Raw genomic sequence first — 23750 nt, 5'->3', positions numbered from 1 at the left:
GACTTTCCGGCAGAAGCGGTCAGGCGATCTTCCCGACGGACTTTCAACGGACTTCCAAACAAATGGACTTGCCCACACACGAACAGACTAAAGTCTGTTCGAAAGTCTGTTCGTTTTGAACGTGATAACGTATGATGGGACTAGAAAAGGAAGTTCAATAGCCAGTAGCCAATAGCTGCCCTTGCGTCGTATACAGACGAACGGTTTTCCTGATAGGAATTGAGTCCGTCGGACAGATTTTAAACATGTTCTACTTCTAGGTCTGTCTGAATTTTTTTTAAAGAAAAACGATTGGACTATCCCACACACGATTGGACTACCCGACGGAATGATTCCGTCGGACCTATTCTGCCGGAAAATCCGGTCGTTTGTACGCGGCATGAGGTAGCATTCAGGAGTTCATCTAAAATGACAACTTCCCAAGACTGGGCTGCTGCCCAAAGATGTGTTGGCTACTCCTTTATCCACAGAGGAGACCCCCTAAGACAGGAAATGTATTACTGGCCAGATCACAGCCATCACATTTACGTATTGGTAAACTGCAATAAATATTATTTTTTTTTGTTTTGAAAGAGGGGGGGGGGGGGGTAATACCGCTTTAACTTTTTTTTCCCTTTGTCTATAAATCATTGGAAAACATTTACAAGGTGAAAGCTAATGGAGAGCCACACATAAATGAATTAAATAAAAATCAAATTACTAAATATGTAACTTTACCAAGCCTTTTGTTCTGCTCCAATATTTGAACATATACCCTCACTTAACCAACATAGTCACAGTTCACAATAGTCAGTTATCAATTTAGCTTATATATTTGGATACCCATCACCTATTCATCCAATGCATCTTTTTTCCCTATATGACATGATTCCTTGTTACATTCTCCTTTTCAACATCTGCCATTTCTGTATGTTAGTACAACAAACAGATGTGAGATTTTACTTAGCTTGTGCATCAGGAAAGAAACATCTGGGCATTATCCCATAAACATCCAAAATATTATCATTACACTGGTAATCATTTATAATACCGACAAAGCCAAAGTTTATATATAATTATATGGAAAACTGAGTAAAAGATCATTTAGAATCTTATGTAGAGTAAAGGTCTGGCACAGAGATGACAGCTCAGTCGCATCTTAAATACCAAAAAGATTGTTAATTCCACAAGTCACCTGCATGACAAACTAACTTCTTGCTTTGACACAGATATGTCAACCTATTTTAAACATACTGGATTTTATTTTACTACCAAATATTTAAAGACAAGTATGTGCTGATCTGTGATTGCTGACCAAAATATCAAATATAGACTATTTATTTACTGCTTTATTAGCTTGGCTAGGGTATATGAAGGGTACTCCCATGTCTAGCCCCCAATCGGGAGGAACAAGGTATCACTTTTTGTCTTGATTGCCACCAAAAGCCTTTCTGGGAAGAGTTTCACAACTGACAGCTGTGCTACTGATAGTATAGCTCTCAAAATCATTTGACCATGTCCAACCACTAAATCAGGGTAGTGATACCTTCAGGTTGTAATGTTGTGTGGAAGAAATACAAGGTTCAGTGCTGTGTCCAATCACCTGCAGGTACAGACCTATAAAACACATGGTGTATGAATACTTTTCCAGTGTCCTGTATGGTATAACAAAGATATATTAATTTTAGTTTAGGATGAAAGAATATGGGTGGAACCAATTTAAACCATTTGTCCAGATTCTGAAGTTTGCATGTGCAATTAAAGAAAGACATTGAAAGATCTCAATTCAGGATTCGAGATATCCTTTTAGTTCTAAAGAAGTTGATTAGTCTTACCCATTATTTGCCCCTACTATCAGCAAATTCAGTTTTAGAATGAAGCCTGGCAAACAAAAATCAGAATTGTTGGCTTAAAACAAATCTCCCACCTTGGCACACTCATGAAAAGCTAATGCAGTATGCACCTGTATAGTTCTTGTCAATATGGTTTTTAGCAGTTATTATTTGCTTTCGTGTATTCTTTTTGAAAGAAACTTGTGACAAGACAAGTTTCTTTCAAAACTATAGTAAACAAGGTCTTTTTTTTTCAAAATATGTATCCGGGTTTGCTCTGATATATACAGATAATCACCTGCAGTGCCACACAATTAGAGTGCAACAATTAACCCAGGTTCACATTGAGCTGCGGGAATTAAGCCGTGCAAGTTCAGCTGAACTCGCACAATTTCACTCCTGCATGTCAGTCGCGATTACGGCTGTGATTTCAGAGACATCTGTGTGGGTTTCTGCACAGATGTCAATGGAAATTGCACCCCAAAATCACAAAAAGTAGTACAGAAACTACTTTTTCAAATTGGGACGGTGCTGCAAATGCAGCATCGCACCGATTAATCAATTGTCGCCAATTTGATATGTGATTTGTCAAATCGCACCAACGTAAACCAGCCCTGAATCACAAAGTGCAATAATTAGTCCCATGTCTATATAGTGTGCAAAAATCAACATAAATCTAAATACATCAATCCTAAAGTGGAGTATCATATCACAATAAAAATAAAATAAAATATTATAAAAGTGCATAAAGTACCGATAAAGTGCAAAAAAGCCCTGTATAGTCCAAAAAACATATGCATTATGCCGCATTCACCAGAAAATCTGCCACAAAATGTGTAGCAAGCTTAGCATTTCGTTATAATTAGGTGTCAGCTTGGGTAGCATATGCATCTATCCACAGCGCTCTCCTCTTCAGTTCTCAGCACCGATCCAAGCTGCAGGAAATAAAGCTCACACTGGAGCCCACAAAGATGGTAATAGTGCAGTATTTATTGCACCATGAGAATCACATACATAGTACACCAAACAAACAGACCGGCATATCAATGCAAAACCACTGTAGCTTACATGGAAAGCTACTGCTGATCGATATCATGCAGCGGAGTGACGTCAGCACTATACAGGATTTTTTTTTGCACTTTATTGGCACTTTTATACATATATACTTTCTTTTTATGTGATATGTTAGGTGATATTATACTGCACTTTAGAATTGATGTATTTATATTTATGTTGATTTTTCCCACTCTATGTAGATATGTGAATAGTTGTTGCACTCTGATTGTGTGGCGCTGCAAGTGATTATCTTTTTAAAGCCAAAGGATTTTATAGGGTTTTTGTATATCAACCTTTCTCCTCCGTTATCACAGCACACACCTTATATTAGATATTTTGCTCTAATATATATCCATGGCACCAAAAGGGTGCTTTGATACACTCCATGCAGGTGTTGATGCCTTTCGTATAGAAAAAGTAACAAAGCAGTGTGTCGCCCACTAAATATTGAGAGGCATCAGCAGTGAAAGGACTGAAGCTGGAAGTTTAGTAGGGAAGCTTCGTGGCACTAGATCTTTACTTTAGGACTGCACACACTACTATAACAAATACAGTATGTCAGCATTGTTACCTTTAACCCAAAATGGTAGGCTTGAAATTCCACATTAACAACTATGGAAGGCTAGTATAAGAGTCAATTTTATCTTTCCTTCACACAGTTTAAAAGTCCTACTATGACTAGAAAATCCCAAGAACAGAATTCATAGAGCAAGTAAAGGTACAGGTAGCTGGCAATTTACTCATAGGGGAGGAGCCAAAATTCAGAACTGGGCATGGCCAAACAAGAAGCCATGTAAAGGGGGTGCCCTGGTAACTTTTAAACAGAAATACAAGAATAACATACAAGATGCTACATAAACTCGAATAGAACACTGCATAAGTTCTAATAATAATTTTCCAGTTGGAATTTTCTTTTCTGGTCAAACATTTATAAATACTGTATATAAAGAGTGTTACTTGAACATGATTTGTCTTGTCTGGATTCTAGCTGAAGTACAGATGCCTCTACTGGGAAAAGGTATGGTGGAGAACTTATGGTTTGAATTTCCTATCATGTCAGCCACTGAAATATACCAGTGTGTTGTCCTTACAATCGCACCTCATAAAAAGCGTTGTTGTCATCCCAGTGGTGGCTCTCTGCATCCTGAAGAAGGCTTGTAGCACAAACGTTGACACAGTAATTTGTAACCTGAATCTGGAGATCGCTGATGAATTCCTGATATCGCTGGACAGCAGCAATAAACAAAGGCCTGTGATAAAGAGAGGATCAAAACAAGAGACACTGAATGCCAGTGAGGTAGACTATAACAATACGCAGTAACACACATGGTTCTGATCATAACACATCAGTCAGACGCTTACCCTGGAACTGAGCAGTGAATTTCACCAATGTAAATGGTTGTCTGTTTGCAGTACTTAAAACAAATGTACTGTCATTGAGTTTTTGAAATGAAGAAAGAAACTATTTTTACAAAGACTTCTGCTGATTCTCAGCCTTTTAAAAATAAAGGGCAATAGTGTTGGCAAAAAGTAATAGATTTAATTATAACAAATACATCAATAGATAATGATAAAAAAATATTACTACAAGGCTCAAGTCACACACTATATTATCAAAAGTATTGGGGCGCCTGCCTTTACACGCACATGAACTTAAATGGCAACCTTTCTTAAGCCGTAGGTTTCAATATTGAATTGGTCAACCCTTTGCAGCTATAAAAGCTTAAACTCTTCTGGGAAGGCTGTCCACAAGGTTTAGGAGTGTGTCAATGGGAATGTTTGACCATTCTTTCATAAGCGCATTTGTGAGGTCAGGCACTGATGTTGAATGAGAAATCCTTGCTCGCAGTCTCTGTTCTAATTCATCCCAAAGGTGTTCTATCAGGTTGAGGTCAGGACTCTGTGCAGGCCAGTCAAGTTCCTCCACCCCAAACTCGCTCATCCATGTCTTTAGGAACACACTCCGACACCTTGTGGACACCCTTCCCAGAAGAGTGGAAGCTGTTATATCTGTAAAGGGTGGGCCAACTCAATATTTAACCCTACGGACTAAGACTGGGATGCCATTAAAGTTCATGTGTGTGTAAAAGCAGGGTGTCCAATACTTTTGGCAATATAGTGTATATATGTGCTGAAAACTACAAAAGGTTGTGCCTCAGAAAGGGACTGGCTTCCACGAATTCTGCCATTACATTATGTTCACAGTTTAATCATATGTAAATTGTCAGGCATTCATATACAGTTGTGTTCATAAGTTTACATATCCTGGCAGAATTTATGATTTCGTGACCATTTTTCAGAGAATATGAATGATAATACAAAAACGTTTCCTTCACTCATGGTTAGTGTTTGGCTGAAGCCATTTATTATCAATCAACTGTGTTTACTCTTTTTAAATCATAATCACAACAGAAGCCCCTGAAATAACCCTGATCAAAAGCTTACAAACCCTGGTAATTTTGGCCTGATAATGTGCATTGCACACATGTTGACACAAAAGGGGTTTGTAACCATCCTCACCAAAGTATAAACAGAAAAGTCAGCACTACTACCCATACACCACATAGGTAGAAAAGCTCCCAGGTGCTGGATCCACAGTCGCTGGCTGAGTAGAATAATGTGGAAAAAATGATCCGCACTCCAGTTGTTGCTCTTAAAATTTCTTCATTTTATTGAATAGCCACAGAGAACAAATGCAGATTAAGTCAATTGACACATTTCAGCCTATTAGGTCTTAGTCATCACCTCCCTGTTATCAGTTTGCTTCTAATTAGTGTGTGTGTGTATGTATAAAAAGGTCAATAAGTTTTGTGACTCCTGACATACCCTTGCATCTTTCACCCAGTGCTGTACTAATATTTCTGGATTCTGAGTCATGGGGAAAGCAAAAGAATTGTCAAAGAATCTGTGGGAAAAGGTAGTTGAATTGTATAAAACAGGAAAGGGATATAAAAAGATATCCAAGGAATTGAGAATGCCAATCAGCAGTGTTCAAACTCTAATCAAGAAGTGGAAAATTTGAGGTTCTGTTGAAACCAAACCATGGTCAGGTAGACCAACTAAAATTTCAGCCACAACTGCCAAGAAAATTGTTTGGGATGCAAAGAAAAACCCACAAATAATTTCATGTGAAATATAGGACTCTCTGAAAACATTTGGGTGTGGTTTCAAGATGCACAATAATGAGGTATTTAAAGAAAGATCGGCTGCATGGTCGAGTCGCCAGAAGAAATCCATTACTACGCAAATGCTACAAAGTATCCTGCTTACAATACGCCAAACAGCACAGAGGCAAGCCTCAAACATTCTGGCACAAAGTCATTTGGAGTGATGAGACCAAAATGTAGCTTTTTGGCCACAACCATAAACACTACATTTAGAGAGGAGTCAACGAGGCCTATGATGAAAGGTACCCCATTCCTACTGTGAAACACGGAGCTGGAACGTTGATGTTTTGGGGATGTGTGAGCTACAAAGACACAGGATATTTGGTCAAAATTGATGGCAGGAGGAATACAGTATGTTATCAAAAAATACTGGAGGAACATTTGCATTTATCAGCCAGGAAGCTGCGCATGGGACGTACTTAGACATTCCAACATGACAATAATCCAAAACACAAGGCCAAGTCGACCTGTCATTGGCTAGAGCAGAATAAAGTGATGGTTCTGGAATGGCCATCTCAGTCTCCTGGCCTCAATATCATTGAGCCACTCTGGGGAGATCTCAAACGTGCAGTTCATGCAAGACAGCCCAAGAATTTACAGGAACTGGAGGCTTTTTGCCAAGAGGAATAGGCAGCTTTACCATCTGAGAAGATAAAGAGCCTCATCCGCAAATACCACAAAAGACTTCAAGCTGTCATTGATGTTAAAGGGGGCAATACACGGTATTAAGAATTGGGGTATGTAATTTTTTGATCAGGGTCATTTGGGAAGTTTCTGTTGTGATTATGATTTAAAAAGAGTAAACACAGTTGATTGATAATAAATGGCTTCAGCCAAACACTAACCATGATTGAAAGAAGTTTTTGTGTTATCATTCATATTCTCTGTAAAATGGCGAAGAAATCTAATTCAGCCAGGGTATGTAAACTTATAAGCACAACTGTAGTATGTTAGAAAATGTCTTGCCCTTACTGCCAGATTTGTCTTGCAAGGGACTCATTTACCAGCCAAACGGAAGCAGTTAGGATCACCTTTGCTGTCCCCCACAGATGCAGTTAATTTATTCTTTCAGAGACACATTACAGCTTTCGATTTAGGCTGCCCTTACATTATACAATTTTCTTGTACAATTTTCCTTTTTATTTACCAAAACCATGTAACATGAAGTAAAACCTAAACACTTTCAGTTTCTATGCAATTAGGCAGACCTTTGCACGACATAGTTGAACGTAAATCTAAAGGGAATTGAATAAGAAAATTGTATAGCTGTATGGCCAGTTTAAATTAGAACAGATTGTTTACATTGTATCAACTTCAGCAAAATACTGTTTCTCTTTCTCTCTTCATCACACCAGTGGTCAGGGCCCTTCCTCCTACACATATACAAGTATCATGTTTTCTGGTGTATTTTTGGTATTGCCTCCCTTCTGGTAAAGTTGGCAGCTACCATTTTTTAAGAATATTCACTTTTTATTTCACTTCAATCTCTGCATAATGTACAGTGGGTAAAATAAGTATGGAACACGTCACCATTTTTCTAGGTAAACATATTTCTATTGTGACATAACATTTTTGCCACATGTCAGTAACAATCCATGCAATCCATACATACAAAGAAACCAAAACAAATAAGTTCAAAAATTAAGTTGTGTGTAATAAAATGGAATGACACGGGGAAAAAGGGATGTGCAAAAAGGCATGGGAAGCCAAGACACCAGCTGAAATCTATTATAGAAAAAAACGCACTAACCAAAAAAAAAAAATATATGAAAAATACAAATAATGATGAGAAATAAAAAATAAAAAATAAATAGGCTGCAGTAATGTGGGATAAACACAAATAACAAATAAATACAAAGAAAACTGTGCCACAAAGAAATTAAACACTAGAAATAATAACCAGTGTCCAAGAGTGAATAGTAGAGACAAATACTGTGCAATCCAGTCAAAGTCATTTAAAATGTCAGTGTTCAGATCATACTAAATGAGTGACCATAGTGCTATACCAAAAAGAATTAATGAAAAAAATGGTAGAGAACTTGAATAAACAGTCTCTCGATATGCCAATATCCTTGGTAAACCCCCACTGTGCTCCACACTAATAGTGTATACCACCACCGATAAGATAGCCGCTTACCAGATGGTAAAAGCAAGTAGCATTCATATGAACTCAGCAATGATCTCATCTGGTGGATGTAAATGCTTGGACTCAGCAATTCATGTGGTTCGTAACAACGCGGACCATATAAACCAAACAGAGGACCATAGCGTTATACCGTAATGGCAGCTGATTTATTAAAATATAAAAAATATACTCACAATACTTCAAAAGTGAAAAGCATTAAAAACAGAAACACCGGCTGGCATTCAAAGTGCCCTTCCTCCTTCGTAAACAACGCGGTGGCGTTACTGCACATCCTTCCAGATGCATTTCGTCATTACACAGACGTTCCCCATTGAGAACGTCTGTGTAATGATAAATAGGCGTCTGGTCGGATGAAACCAAAATTTAACTCTCTGGATGCCATAATACACACCATGTTTGAAGGTCAGTTGGCACTGCACATCACCCAAAAACACCCCCATACCAACAGTGAAGTTTGGAGGTGGGAACATCATGGTGTGGGGCTGTTTTTCAGCATATGGTACTGGGAAAATTTATATGATTGAAGGAAGGATGAATGGAAAAATGTACTAAGACATTCTTGATAAAAAAAATGATCCCAAACACAAAGCCAAGGAAACTCTCAACTGGTTTAAAAGAAGGAAAATAAAGCTGCTAGAATGGCCCAGCCCATCACCTGGCTTGAATTAAATAGAAAACCTATGGAAAGAACTGAAGATCAGAGTTCATAGAAGAGGCCCACGGAACATTCAAGATTTGAAGACTGTGGCGGTAGAATTGGCCCAAATTACACCTGAACAATGTATGTGACTAGTTTCTCCATACAGGAGGTGTCTTGAAGCTGTCATTACCAAAAAACTATTTTATACCAAGTATTAAATACATTTCAATTAGCGTATTCAATACATTTTCCCTGTGCCATTGCATTTTATTACACATAACTTCATTTCTGAACTTATTTGTTTTGGTTTCTTTGCATGTATGGATTGCATGGGTTGTTGCTGATATGTAGTGCAAATTTCATGCCAATAGCACCTTTACTAGAAATCAATTTACTTAGAACAATGGTGACGTGTTTAATACTTATTTTACACGCTGTAGATTATTTGCTCCTTGGGTGGAAAGCTGTGCCCTGGTCTGTCTTGAGCAGAAAAAGCAGTGAAATAGCTGGTCAGAGGGAGAGAGGTAGGATGCTGCTTACACACACTGTGTACCCACACAGACATCCAGGCACTGGGGGTCCTCTGTGATGGGAGGAAAAGATAGACTCACCATTTTAGAATGGAGGTGGGGAGTTTATTACTCTACTTTTTTAAACTACCTTTGGGATATATTTTCTCCCACTTACCAGTAGTGAGTGGCACAATATTGTTAACCACTGCACTGTACACAGCTCTGTATCCTACAAATTTCTGACCCCATACACTGCATTTAGAATGCTGTACATTATAATCCTGATCCCTGCACTGCATTCACAGTGTTACACTTTATACTGTCAACCCCTGCAATATATATGCTATGTTGCACAATATACTCCTGATTCCTGCACTGTATGCACTATGTTGTACATTATATTAATCTAGGACAGAGAGTCTAGACCAGTTTTATTACACAAGATGTGTATCATCTGTTGTGATTGCTGATGTACAACCCATCAACAATCATAGGTTCTATAACTTATAGAACTAAGCCCATTCTAAATTAATTCTCTGCTCATGATTAAATGATATTCTCTGCCTACAATGTCTTCCTGGATGCACAGCAAAAAAAGGGTGTCCATGGAAATTATTGTTAGCAAATATCGGGCCATCCACATTAAATCCTGACTCCGGTTAAAAATGATTTTCCAAGTTTGGATAGAGTGGGAAAAAGTATTTTGCCTGTGAACCCAGTGGGGATATAAAAAAACTAGTGGAGTGGTATAAACCACTGTCAGAATTTCTAACTTTTCTAAACAGTTTCTCTTTTTGTCTCAGTCCCTGTTGGATAGATTTTCCATCACTTCCTGTTCTGACAGTAGCTGAAAAATTCTGCCTATGTTAGAAGCACGTTGGAGGCTCTGATGTACATAAAAGAAATGAAGGTGCTTCCAATACATTTAAAGTAAAGGGTCTAGCGATGCTACCCCTTAGACTGACATTTCCTCCTATAGTTGGAAAAGTTTCCTTGCAAAATCTAATCATTGGGACAAAACAACATTAATGCAGACTGACTTGTCAATGAAACTAGGACGGCGCATATAGACAACAGTGAGGAACAGATCGGTGAGGGAGCCTGGGGCACACAATTTACATTCAGCCAACGTCCAATCTCCTCGGAGCACTATGACTACAAAAAACAATGAACATTTTTAGGCCATACTGCAACTTTGAAATTTATGCCAGTTAATATAACCTGTAAAGTTTATATAGGCAACATTATAAAGAAGCAATACTGCAAAAAAGTGGCAGATATAGAGACATTGCACAAAACAAACGACCTCTTACCAAAAGGTTCTTTCTTAAATTGAAAAAATAAAAAATTAATAATAATTTAGAAATTCAAAACCGCAGGCAGATACCAAACATTCTTTACGTATTCTGTAACTCCAGTCATAGCCTTAGATGGTGGGGGAATGGTTAGAAACTCTTTCAGGGTTTTACTACTTTGAGGCCTGAAGGTTTCCTTTTATTTCTTGTCCAGGAGACAAGGTTGTGACCAAGACAGTGAGGGAAAATGGGAACAAAGACTCTTTGTTCCTGTAATAGACTTCTACTCAAAACATTGTAACTGGGGGAAGGAGGGTTGCGCATCTCTCTAAAGGCGTCCCAGACAGCAGTAAAAACTTGTCACTGGTCATTAACTCTTCCACGCTCTATTCCAAACTTAAGAAAAAAAAATTATGGCTGGAGATACAATCTCTGGAATTCAAAAAGAGTGTCATAGCCACTCTTTATAATTGCATCAGACCTCCACACCACAAATGTCGGTTCTTGCCTGTAAAGAATTAAACAAAATCACAGGTCCCTGCATATGTCACCAGACAGTCCCAGTGGCCAAAGGATTTTGCTGTGGGGTGGGTTAACCTTGATGGGGAACTTGGAGACTAGTTTTCCCATCAGGTCTGAATAGTGGCTACAGATTCCACCCACTGCTGTCCACTTTCAATCAATGCCAGGCAGAGCTAATTCCCCATCAGGCTCTACGTCCTGTCAGTATGCCTCTGTGTCATTGCTTGCAAGGATATTGGCGGCCTTTGTCCTATTAACCAATGAAGCAAATCTACTGGAGGTATTTATTTATTTTTAAATCTGTTGCAGACATGGCAACACATTAAAAAATGTCGCTTTAACTTTTGCAAGGCTTATTTGCATTTGATGTAGAATATTTTAAAGAGCTCATACTGTAAGAAAAGTGTTGTAAATGCTTTATTGAATTTCCCTCAACGTACTTTAAAGTACTTCGGAATAGCTGGCTAAAATATATTTTATCTTCTCAGAAGCACATACGCAGAATGAATGTATCTAAGAAGGATTTGCACAATCAGCGATTTCTGTTAATCTAACAAATCGTTAGACAATTGCAACCAGAATGGGAAGTACAGGGATCTTACAGGAAGAGGTAGTGAATACTGGTGTCAATAGCCTAGCTATACAGTGTGCCAGGGTATGTAAAAAACAGACTTTCCAATATTTTTGAAACGCAAATGATTCACATATAGTAGGAGATTTACTAAAACTGGTGCACACAGAATCTGGTGCAGCTTTGCATAGTGACCAATCAGCTTCTAACGTCAGCTTGTTCAACTAAGCTTTGACAATAAAACCTAAAAGCTAATTGGTTACTATCCACCAGATTCTGTGTGCACCCGTTTTGGTAAATCTCCCTCATAGAGTCTGTATTTCAACATGGTAATAGTTATTAGGTTGTATTTCTTCTTTTTACGAAGGCGGATTATATTAAATTGGTACATCTACCACAAAACAAAGAGGGCGATACTGCCAAAACCCTTCCAATGCCAACACATCTTTAACACAAATAACTGCTGTTTCAAAAGAGATTGGTCAACCAGAGATGTCAGGCACTGCCCATCAATTTAAGAACATCAGCTAACCCTGTTGCAATTGACCAATATTCATCTGATATTTGCTGTCAGCGCTACAGAAGGTACCCAGGGAGGTGGACATATATGCACTTTCATAAACAATGCAGAAGACACTTATTATAAAACCATATGTTTGGTTGTATCTGCTTTCGAAAGAGGTCTGCCTTAACTGTTGTTTGCATCAAAGGTGTTTTGCCTACACAACATAGTGGGAATGCAAAACCCCCTTGAAGCAAGTAAAGTACAGATCTAAAGGAGGTCCACTGGGGGTTCAAATTAAACTGCCAATATTTTTAGAATATATATTAATGTAATTGGACCAGCCATCCTCTTAAACTCGCATCACATTCCTATCTAGAACATTATATATTTGGAGAATATGAGCGTTGGGATTTTTCATGTGCCCCCTCTAAAGATTTACACATAGGACTTTTTGTTTGGTTGCGTACCATATCACGACTGAACCTTAAAAAACATGCTGTGCACTTATTTCATCACTGAGTATTAACTAACAATTTCCCACAAACAATTGCCCTAGTTCCCTGATCAGCTGCTCTATATTACAAGTCATACAAACACTATTTATTTTCAAATAATAGTTGGGTCACACATGAATTCAAGGGGTACATAGTATACTGCTTCTTCAAGAAATATGGAAGATAAGGCTAAAAAGATATATAATAACAATCAGTATCCATTCATATTACAATAAACATCTTATAATTTAGCTTCAAGCAGAGCCATCTGATGCCTTTTGATTAGTGGTCAGTCAATGCTACCCGTAGCCGTTTAATGTATTGGTTATATATTGGTTGATGGTGATGATTTATTACTTTTTTCCAAACAAAAAGTCTTATATATCAATCTTATTGAGGTGGCACCCAAAAAGTCCAAATTCTCATATGCGTCAAATGTAATAATGTTATTCGGCTGATATTAAAAGGGTCTCAAATTGATTCTATTCACACAAAACCCAATTCTGTCAATACTGGCCCCTAAAGAAATTGAGTCTAGTCCTTAATTCCCTGGGGAAGGCATTTCAACTTGCTCTACACTCTGATTATAAATCTTTTGAGAGCTGTAAGCAGGGAAAGTAAAAAAAGCATTTGTATTTACCAACTTGTACCACTGAAAAAAAAATATGGAGAGGGACAGTCTTGTGGTTAATACAGCTGATTATAATTATTATTGACCATAAAGTCATCACTGGCAGAATTACATACATTTGCAAGGGTCTTCCATGGTTTACAAACACATTGTAATCTTTTAAACATTTCCAGCTCTACATGTCTGTCCAGTTTTGTGATTACTGATTTCTATGTCCTAATTTTCAGATGTCTCTTCCCAGCACTCACAAGGATTCAGGAAGTCTATACAATCGGTCCTACCAGCATACACATATTACATACATAAGCAAAATTTTAAATGCAAAAGAGGTGGACTTACTTCTTACTTAGTTGCTCATTGTAGTGAGTGAGATGATGAAGCACATGAAGAGCTGAGGACATGCAAACAAGCACAGTCTTAATGGGAGCTTTGTCAGGGACCTGTATGCTCCATTCTTGCAGTCTACTCAGAATTGACATTGCTAACTTGCTGAAGGCTTCTATGAAGCAGACCTTTACCTTTTGTAGAGAATCCCCTCTACATGCCACAACTACTGGGAATAGCAAGTCAAACTCTTCTGTGATGTCAAAGCAGAACTGATGGAAGAAAAGTATGGCAAGTTAATCAAAATAATTTTATTTTGCCTGTATTATGATCATGAAGTAATAGATGTGTAATAGGCAAGTAGCAGATATTCAAATGCTGCTGACTACAACCCTCATCAGCTGTCTGCTCTGTTCCTGACTAATCTTATGTACACTTTACTTTTCTGTTTATTTTGTGTTTTAAGTTCTATAGTATGGATATCCACTGGCCCCCTGCACTAGAGTGATTACTGTACACACAAGCAATGTTCCAATTATGCAACCAGTTGTATTTTGTTTGTCAAACCCAGTTCCAATTGGGACACCAAAATTTTCCCTTTTGTGTGCATAGGATGCTTATGTGTGCATTTTTAAACCAACAATACATATCATTTACAAAACAAAAACATACTGGGCCATCTCCAGTTTACATTCACAGGAAAAACAGTCAATGCTTTTAGATAAACGTAAAAAAATATATATTACTGATCATATCTCTTTAGAGCTCCTGTAACACACGTTTTGAGGAAGGAAGGCAGGGGCATTGCATACGCTTGGGCGGGCACATACATGTATATAGTGTGTGTGTGTGTGTGTGTGTGTATATATATATATATATATATATATATATATATATTACATTATATATTATCATTACATCAGGTCCCCAGAGATCCCCCCTTACATCAGGGTCCTAAGAGAGCCTCCCCCTTACATCAGGGTCCCCAGAGAGCCCCCCTTTCATCAGGGTCCTCAGAGAGCCTCCACCTTACATCAGGGTCCCCAGAGAGCCCCCCTTACATCAGGGTCCCCAGAGAGCCTCCCCCTTACATCAGGGTCCCCAGAGAGCCCCCCTTACATCAGGGTCCCCAGAGAGCCTCCCCCTTACATCAGGGTCACCAGAGAGCCCCCCTTACATCAGGGTCCCCAGAGAGCCTCCCCTTACAGCAGGGTCCCCAGAGAGCCCCCCTAACATCAGGGTCCCCAGAGAGCCTCCCAGCTTACATCAGGGTCCCCAGAGAGCCTCCCAGCTTACATCAGGGTCCCCAGAGAGCCTCCTCCTACATCAGGGGCCCCAGGGAGTCCCCCTTACATCAGGGTCTGCAGAGAGAATCCTCTTACATCAGGGTCCCCAGACAGCCCCCTCTTACATCAGGGTCTCCAGAGAGCCCCCCCTTACATAAAAGTCCCCAGAGAACCTCCCCTAACATCAGGGTCCCCAGACAGCCCCCTCTTACATCAGGGTCCCCAGAGAGCCTCCTCTTACATCAGGGTCCTCAGAGAGCCTCCTCTTACATCAGGATCCTCAGAGAGCCTCCTTACTTACATCAGGGTCCCCAGAGGGCCCCCCTACACCAGTGTCCCCAGAGAGAGGGTGAGCAATAAGAGATAATGTAATCTCTCTGCTGCCCGCAGCTGCACAGTAAGGGCGGAACAGTGGTGATGCAGGGTGGGCATCGAGAGATGATGTCATCTCTCTGCTCTCTCGGCTGCCTACTGGCCGGTTGGCTCTCCCGTGCTGCCCGTCCGCTTTGTGTCCCTCCCTTGCTGCCCACCAGCTGGTTCTCCGGCTCTGTCATGCAGCCTGCCTGCTCTCCAGCTCTCCCGTTCTGCCCGCCAGCTCTCCAGCTCTGTCATGCGGCCTGGCTGCAGAGGTGGTTGGGGACCCCTGCAGAAATGTGAGACTATGGGCCCCATATTTGGGGCTATAGCCCCAGAAGCCACGCCCTAGAGATGCCACTGGAGGAAGTTAATGTCTTGGATTCTCTGAACAATAACCTGTTTCTGTCTGGAGCAGGGGCACTTATAGCAACTCAGCCTAGTTTGGTCTTTTGGCAAAAGGATCATTATGCATAACCTGTGCATAGCTCTTGTACCCTGTGGACTTTAGGAATGTCTCTTCCCAGTAAAGACATGATTTTGGCATTATCTTCCAAGAGTGATATGTAGAATTCAAGTCATATATTGTATGTAATATGCATCTCCCAGTGTAGGGATCTCATCTCTGCCATTAGGTGTTTGACTGCACTCAACAAGTGTAGAAAGATGAATTCCTTCAGTCCCTATTATATCTAAAATAAGGAATTTGCCAGAGGAGCAATTCTTTCTTAGTTTCTACTGTGCCAGTGCATGTGTGCAGGGTGTAGGATAGTAATTTTCACCTTACGTTGAGCAGGTCAAATAACTCTGAATTGGCAAATAAATAATTGCTTTAGTCACCTAAAACAACATATCCCTGGTTGTCCCCATGGACCCTTTCACTAGGCATTTTTTAGTACTGGTTTTCTAGCTCATCATATTTAGATATGATCATTGGAGTTGAATGCTTATTGCTCTCCCCACCATGATTTGACACGGATGCAAGATCTTCTGTGGATGTAGAGTCTTGTTTGACTGCTTGCCTACAGGGATCTTTTACTCCCTTCCTGCCCAGGCCAATTTTCAGCTTTCAGTGCTGTCACACTTTGAATGATAATTGCGCGGTCATGCCACATTGTACCCAAATACATTTTTTATAATTTTTTTCCCACAAATAGAGCTTTCTTTTGGTGGTATGTAATCACTGCTGGGTTTTTATTTTTTTGCTAAAAAAACAAAAAAAAACTTAAAAAAAAGTTTTTCTTAGGTCAGAAAATGTAAATAAGCAATTTTTCTGCTTCACTGATGTGCGCTGATAAAGCTGCACTGATGGGCACTGACGATGTGGCACTGATGAGGAGGCACTAATATGCAGCACTGAAAGGCGGATGTATGGGTAATGATCGGTGGCACAGATAGGCAGCACTAATGAGCGGAACTGATGTTCAGTGCTCTGATTACCTGTACAGGTCTCCCCTGTGAGGAGATGCCGCTTATTCACTTTCAACTCCTCACATCCTCAGTGTGAGGATGTCAGGGCTGGGATTAGCCATTCCTTCTCTGAGCTGGCCATTCAGCTGTCAGCTACTTGCCAGCTCCCATCTCTCTGCAGTTACTCAGCTGTTGTTGATATCCTGCTCGTCTGTCCTGCCTACTTAAGCCATCCAGTCCAGAGGAGCTCTGCCTTCACCTTGTCAACATCACAAAAAACATATTCTGCATTCCTGTTTAAAGACTGGCTTTGCTGACATCCCTTCTGGCTCTGGATCCTGCTTGCTGTTCCACTACTTTGATCCCTGACTTCTGGCTTGGCTGACTATCCATTCCGATTACTGAACTTTGGCTATGTTTTTACTATGTTTGTTCTTTTTACTTTTATTATTAAACTAGTGTGATTTAACTGTACTTCTGTCTCGGCCCGATTTTAGTAGAGTAGAGAGCCGATAAATGCAATCTCCTGGTTTACATGTGATCAGCTGTGCTCGATCACATGGGTAAAGAGCTGCGTCATTGACTCTTTACCGAGATCAGGATCGCGCCGTGTTCTAGGGTGACGATGTTGGCTCAGAGTAAGAGAGCATCCCGCATGCCGTGATTTGTCTATACGGTGGGCAAGAGGCGGTTAAAGGGGCCTCTGTGTAAGGCTGATATGTGCCCGTCACTGTTGAATTCTGTGCACTTAACTGTAATCTCTGGTGAACTGCTGTGTAGATGCACAATGGTTCCTGAATGTCACGGTTTCTGAGAAAAGCCTTGTATTTTTCAAGAGGCTTTCCTTTGAATGCACAACGCTTTCTGAGAGGGTGTAGTTTGTTGTGAATAAAACAGTATGAGTTTGACTTTTTTTTCTTTTCTTTACTGTTGCTACTGGTAGTGTATGTAACTTCCATTTTCCAATGCAGTCTCTGTACTTAGTGTTGATGTTTTCTCTTCTCGCAGTTGGAGCGCTAGGAAGGTTTAAGTCAATAATTGAAAAGCTTGGGATTAGTGCTGGCTAAGTCTTTCATTAACTATGAAAAGAATGAAAAGGGTGGGAAGGGAAATGTGATGTCGCTGCTTGTACTTGGAACCAGTTGTTACCCATTTTTCCTAAATATTATAAGGTAATTTTGCTACAACTGGTAGTGCAGCTAAGACCTTGTAGATGTGGATCTTCCTTTCAGAAAATTCTGCACTTTCTTAAACAGGGCAAGTTTCATACGTTCAGAGCTCCCATAACTGAGAGCACAGCCGGCACAGTCTCCCAGCCAAAAAGAGAGAGAATAAGAACAGAAGAGCTGTCCGTATCAGCAGAGAGCGTAATTGCCCGCTGTAATAGCTTTCATTAGAACTTCCAGTGTTCCTGAGGCTCACGTCACATAAATCCACCTCTTGGCCCGGCGCCTTTGATAGACAGAACGCTGGTCCAATGCGGGACGTGTGACATCATCAAAGGCGTCGGGCCAAGAGGTGGGGCTGTGAGATGATGAGCTCCGGGAAAACAGGAAATTCAAATGAAAGCTATTACAGCAGACAATCCTGCTCTCTGCTGATCCGGGCAGCTTGCATTGGGCACAGGCAGGCCATGCTGTATTGGGCACAGGGTCACAGGTCACGCTGCATTGGCCACAGGTCACGCTGTATGGGGCACAGGTCATGCCGCATTGGGCACAGGTCACACTTTATGGGGCACAGGTCACACTGCATTGACACTAGGTTCGGCTGTGGGGGGGGGGGGGGCTGTTTGCAGGGGGGGGCCCATACAACATTTTGCTATGGGGCCCTGTGATTTCTAGGTACACCCCTGCTCACATACTAGATTAAGATATTTGGTTTGTGGATATGACCCTTTGAAACAAACTACTTGGGACCTACCCATCTGAATACCAAATCAAGTTTGTGTATGGATGGAGCGCTGAGGTTCTGCTAAGGTTCTCTACTACCTTGAAGGTGGATCTCCAGCTTCTATAGTCCTCTGGAAAATCACTTAACTTCATGAGTCCGATGCTTATTAGTTCTCTGAAACTCATGTACCTAGCAAGGTCAGACATATCAGTTCTTTGGGGCCTTGTCATGACAAATGTTTCTTTACCATTGCTAGAGGTGCTAGTATCTACAGTGCTGTGAAAAAGTATTTGCTCCTACCTGATTTTTTAATTTTGTGCATGTCTGTCACACTCAGATCATCGCACACATTTTAATATTACAGAAAGATAATCCAAATTTCAGTTTTTAAAAGATGATTGCATTTATTAAGGGAAAAAAGCTGCCCAAACCTGCCTGGCCCTATGTGAAATAGTAATTGCATTTCTCAAAAAACAGCACATCATGCCGTAATCTAAAGAAATTCAAGAACAGATGCGAAACAAAGTAATTGACATGAATCAGCCTGGAAAGGGTTGCAGAGTCAAGGCTTTGGGACTCTAACAAACCATGGTGAAAGCCATTATCCACAAATGGAAAAAACTTGGAACAGTGGTGAACCTTTCCAGGAGTGGTCGGCCTACCAAAATTATTCCAAGAGCACGTCAAGGACTCATCCAGGATGTCATAAAAAAAAACAACATCTATAGAACTGCAGGCCTCACTTGTCTCAGTTAAGGTCAGTGTTCATGATATAACAATAAGAAAGAGACTGGGCAAAAATGGCATCCACGGGAGAGTTCCAAGGCAAAAGTAATTTATGACCAATTAAAAATAAAAATAGTTGGTCTCACATTTACCAAAAAACATCTTAATTATCCCCAAGACTTTTGGGTAAATATTATGTGGACTGATGAGACAAAAGTTTAACTTTTTTGAAAGTGTGCATCCTGTTACATCTGATGTAAAAAAAACACAGAATTTCATAAAAAGAACATCATACCAACAGTCAAACATGGTGGTGGTAGTGTGATGGTCTGGGGCTGCTTTACAGCTTCAGGAACTGGACAACTTGCCAAAATTGATGAAACCATTCATTCTGCGATCTACAAGAAAATCCTGAAGGAGAATTTCCATCAGTTCGTGACCACCAGCTCAATCTCACTAGGGTTATGCAGCAGAGGGTTTAGGGGCAATTACGCGCATAGGGCCAGGCTGGTTTGGACAGCCTTTTCTCTTAATAAATGAAATAATTAAAAAACTGCATTTTGTATTTACTCGGGTTATCTTTGTATAATATTAACATTTTCACAGCACTGTACTATCTGGTGTTTAGGAGGAGGGAACAGAGTAGCAGATGGATTCAGTAGAGGTGAAGGTTTAACATCTGTAGGTCTTGTGGTGTGTGTCTTGAAAGCAAAGTGACCAGTCTCAGGAGGTTTTGAGGTGATTTGGTGAGCTGAAGTCAGGATGGTCTGTGTGTCATGACACGTGAATTGCATAGGATGGTAGTTATTTGGTAGGTAGAGAAGTGTCCATTGTTCTAGAGTGACCTGTATAGTTGATTGCCATAGCTTCTCCTGCTGCTAAATGAACTGTGCATGGGTTCGAAGTGCCCAGTTCATAGCCACGGCTGTTGCCTCTTTTCTTTTTTTGTAAAAAAACATTTAATTGTCCTTCTGCCCAAGCCTGGACAGCCATTGTTCCTGGTTCAAACTTTGCTTTAAGCATGCAGCTTGTGTTTATGACAGTACATTAGAGAACAGTGTCTCAGCTTGTGCTTGATCTGCTTCTGCTTGGTCTTGTGCTTGAGCTGCTTCTGTTTGGTCTTGTTGATAAGCAACCTCTGCTTGGGCTTCTGTGGTTTCTGGATGGGTTTTTGCCTGCATACCCACCAGTTTTCTTGCAGTTTCAGTTTTAAAAGCCACTTCCCTCTTGATGCAATAAGCTTCTACCTTTGCTACTTCTGGTTGACCATGGACTGTTTTGAGCAGACTACTTAGTGAGCAAAATCTTAGTGTTGATTGCTGTTAGTGGGACCACAATAATCTATAAGACACCTTAGAGTTCCTTGAAGAGGTAGGGTGGCAGGACACAGTTTTGTACAATTTTGATATCTTTCATCTGACCTTTTCATTTATTATTGACTAAGCCTACAAAAAGGTGATGTGTTTTTCTTTGTTTAGGGCAGTAAAGCTAGTCAACTCTTTGCAAAGACTATTCTGTATTGATAGTTGATAGAAAAGAAGAATATTTTCCAGACAGTCTTTCACTGCTTTCATAAGCTCTTTTTTCAGTTATACATTGCATAGTACTATGGAAAAAAGAGTGGATAGTGGAACTTTGCATGAGGCGTGTCTATGGGTTGAATATTAAAGGAAAAATGTATTGCATGATTGTTGAACACAATTAACTAATTCATGAAAATGCTAATAATAATAATAATATCTTTTGTCATTTTACACTGACACACATTCACTGACATTTTCACACATTACTCCCCTTGTTGGGAATATTGTTTTATTCAACATTCATAGTAGTTTTCATCATTTCCACTGGATACATTTTTTTAATTTTTCAGTTTTGCTTTACTCATTCATCCATGAACGATTCTATAATATTTTTTATGTTTTGTAGGTTTGCCTTTTTCGATTGAGTGCACTCATTACACATGTGGGGATGTGGTGTGTTGTAGTGGTCAGTCTATCTCATGGCTGTTTCCCCTGGACCCCTCTCATATTGGGGGGGGGGTGTCTCCTGCCTCAACCTCAGATGAGGCATTCTAATTCTATCCAAGCCTCTCGCCTTCTCCATTTTGGGCACAGTTTATGAGCTGATCCGTACATTATTGATTCGTTTGTGGTTTCTGGTAAATACTTTGTTTCCCTAATTTCTACTAATAGACCTTTTCATTTACCCATCTTTAGTTTAACCATTGCATCCTACTCCTGATGAGTAGCTATAGGCTACGTAGAGTCTACAAGACCAGTCTGTCCCAACTATGAATGTTAATACCTCATTTTTAACATTATATATTGAATCGCATATTTGATGTTGGATGTATGATGTTATCTTGGATTTATTCTGTTGATTATGTTCATATGATTAATATATATTATACATTTTTAATTTCTGTATCAATCATGTCTATTAAATATTGTATGTTTGTTATTTGAAATGTTCATTATGTATGATTAAAATATATTAACGTTATTTTTATTATTACTTTTATTATTATTATAATTTTCATGAATTAATTGTGTTCAACAATCATGCAATATATTGCGCGATTGTGATATCACACTACATTAAATTCCATTTAATTATACATTATTCAATTTTCATTTAATATTCACCGCTGATGACACCTAAATCTATTTCTCTACCCCTTAGCTCACTCCCTCAGTCTCCTCACATATCACTAATTTACTATCAGATATATCGGTCTGGATGTCACACCACTTCCTCAAACTCAATCTATCAAAAACCAAACTTAATTTTTTTTCTCCACCACGTGCCCCTTCCCCTGATCACTCTGTCAAAATGGATGGCATAACCATCAGCCCATCCCCACGTGCCAAGGTCCAAGGTGTACTCCTGAACCCTGAACTCTCCTCTAAGCCCCACATCCAATCACTGTCCAAATCTTGCCTCAATCTCCGCAACATCTCCAAAATACACCCCTTTCTAAACAGTGACACAACAAAGCTCTTAATTCCCTCCTTGGTCATCTCTCGCTTCGACTACTGCAACTCCGTTCTCCTTGGCTTACATAGGCTATTCCCCCTTCAAGGAATGCTGCTGCCAGACTCATCCACCTTCCAATCGCTCTGTGACTGCTACCCCTCTATGCGAATCCCTCCACTGGCTTCCGCACACCCAACAAATTAAATTCAAAATACTAACAACAACTGACAAAGCCACAACTTCGTTCCTCTCAAGACCTCCTGCTCTATAGCTCCATTATCACCACCTCCCATGCTCACCTCCAGGACTTTTCCAGAGCCTCTCCAATACTATGAAACTCCTTACCCCAATCTGTCTGATTATCTCCTACTCTATTAGCTTTTAGACGATCCCTGAAAATTCTTCTCTTTAGAGAAGGCTATCCTGCCCTCACCTAACAACTGTACTTTCATGTTCTCCATCAGCTCATCCCCACAGTTTTTATCTTTTGTCTCACTTGACCTTCTCTTCTAGATTGTAAATTCTAATGAGCAGGGCCCTCTGAATCTCCCGTATTGAATTGTATTGTAAGTGTACTGTCTGCCCTCACGTTGTAAAGCGATGCTCAAACTGTTGGCGCAATATAAATCCTGTATAATAATAATAATATGAATTTCCCAAGCAAATATACTAGGCAGGCAAATCCTATGCATGCACAGCTTTCCAAACTGTAGAAAGAGCTACGTCTAATTAGCTACTTCTAATTAAGCATACAAAAATGTTGTAGCGGACTACAAAATTGATCCTCAGCTGCTTCTAAGCAGATCTCAGCATCTGTAATGCAACACATGTGCTTACTGAGACACAGGTAAAACTTCACAACAGATGCAGCAGAAGGTATAATAGCTTCAGAAATCTGTCTTCTTATTATTTTGTTTCAAATGCTGCTTTATGCATTCACATACAGTATCTCACAAAAGTGAGTACATATATACATACATATACAAAACACTTTTTTCTTTGTTTGTGTTATAATAATCTTTCTTCATAAATTTAGGCCAAATTTTAAATATGTATTCTGCTACATTCTTTGGTAAAAAATAACCAAAATCAGTGTACATTATTTAGTTTATTTATGTATGTAAGTTATAGAGTCTACAAGCTATGGTATACAGTATATAATTGAAAATTTAACAATGATGTACTGACTGCCTATCTCATTTCTTGAGGCCTTAAAATGCCAGAACAGTACAAATACCCCTAAATTACCCCCTTTTGGAGAGTAGACAGTCCAAGATATTTAGTAAAAAGTATGGTGAGTTTTCTTTTAAGTTAAACATTTTTATCACAATTTTTTTTAAATGAAGAAATTAAATACATTTTTTTTTCCATACTGTCACCAGAGCAGGAGTTACCAATGACTAACCCACACAACCAAGGAAACAATCT

General features: G+C 39.7%; 1 protein-coding gene across 4 annotated transcripts in view; it reads right to left on the bottom strand.

Moving 5' to 3' along the window:
• The window catches only part of KIAA0825 (KIAA0825 ortholog), a 760685-nt gene that overhangs the window by 523949 nt on the left and 212986 nt on the right, over positions 1-23750 (bottom strand). For all 4 annotated transcript variants that reach the window (XM_077462388.1, XM_077462390.1, XM_077462389.1 and 1 more), the window contains exons 8-9: positions 13690-13946; positions 3967-4117 (exon numbers count right to left, since the gene is read on the bottom strand). In XM_077462388.1, coding sequence (XP_077318514.1) covers positions 3967-4117; positions 13690-13946 — 408 coding nt within the window. The remainder of the gene's footprint in view (positions 1-3966; positions 4118-13689; positions 13947-23750) is intronic.

Source organism: Lithobates pipiens, unplaced genomic scaffold (genome assembly GCF_037356315.1).
Source record: "Lithobates pipiens isolate NorthernLeopardFrog02 unplaced genomic scaffold, aLitPip1_a1.2 Scaffold_3, whole genome shotgun sequence".
In the NCBI taxonomy this organism is placed as follows: Eukaryota; Metazoa; Chordata; class Amphibia; order Anura; family Ranidae; genus Lithobates; species Lithobates pipiens.
This window is presented reverse-complemented; position numbering and strand designations above follow the sequence as displayed.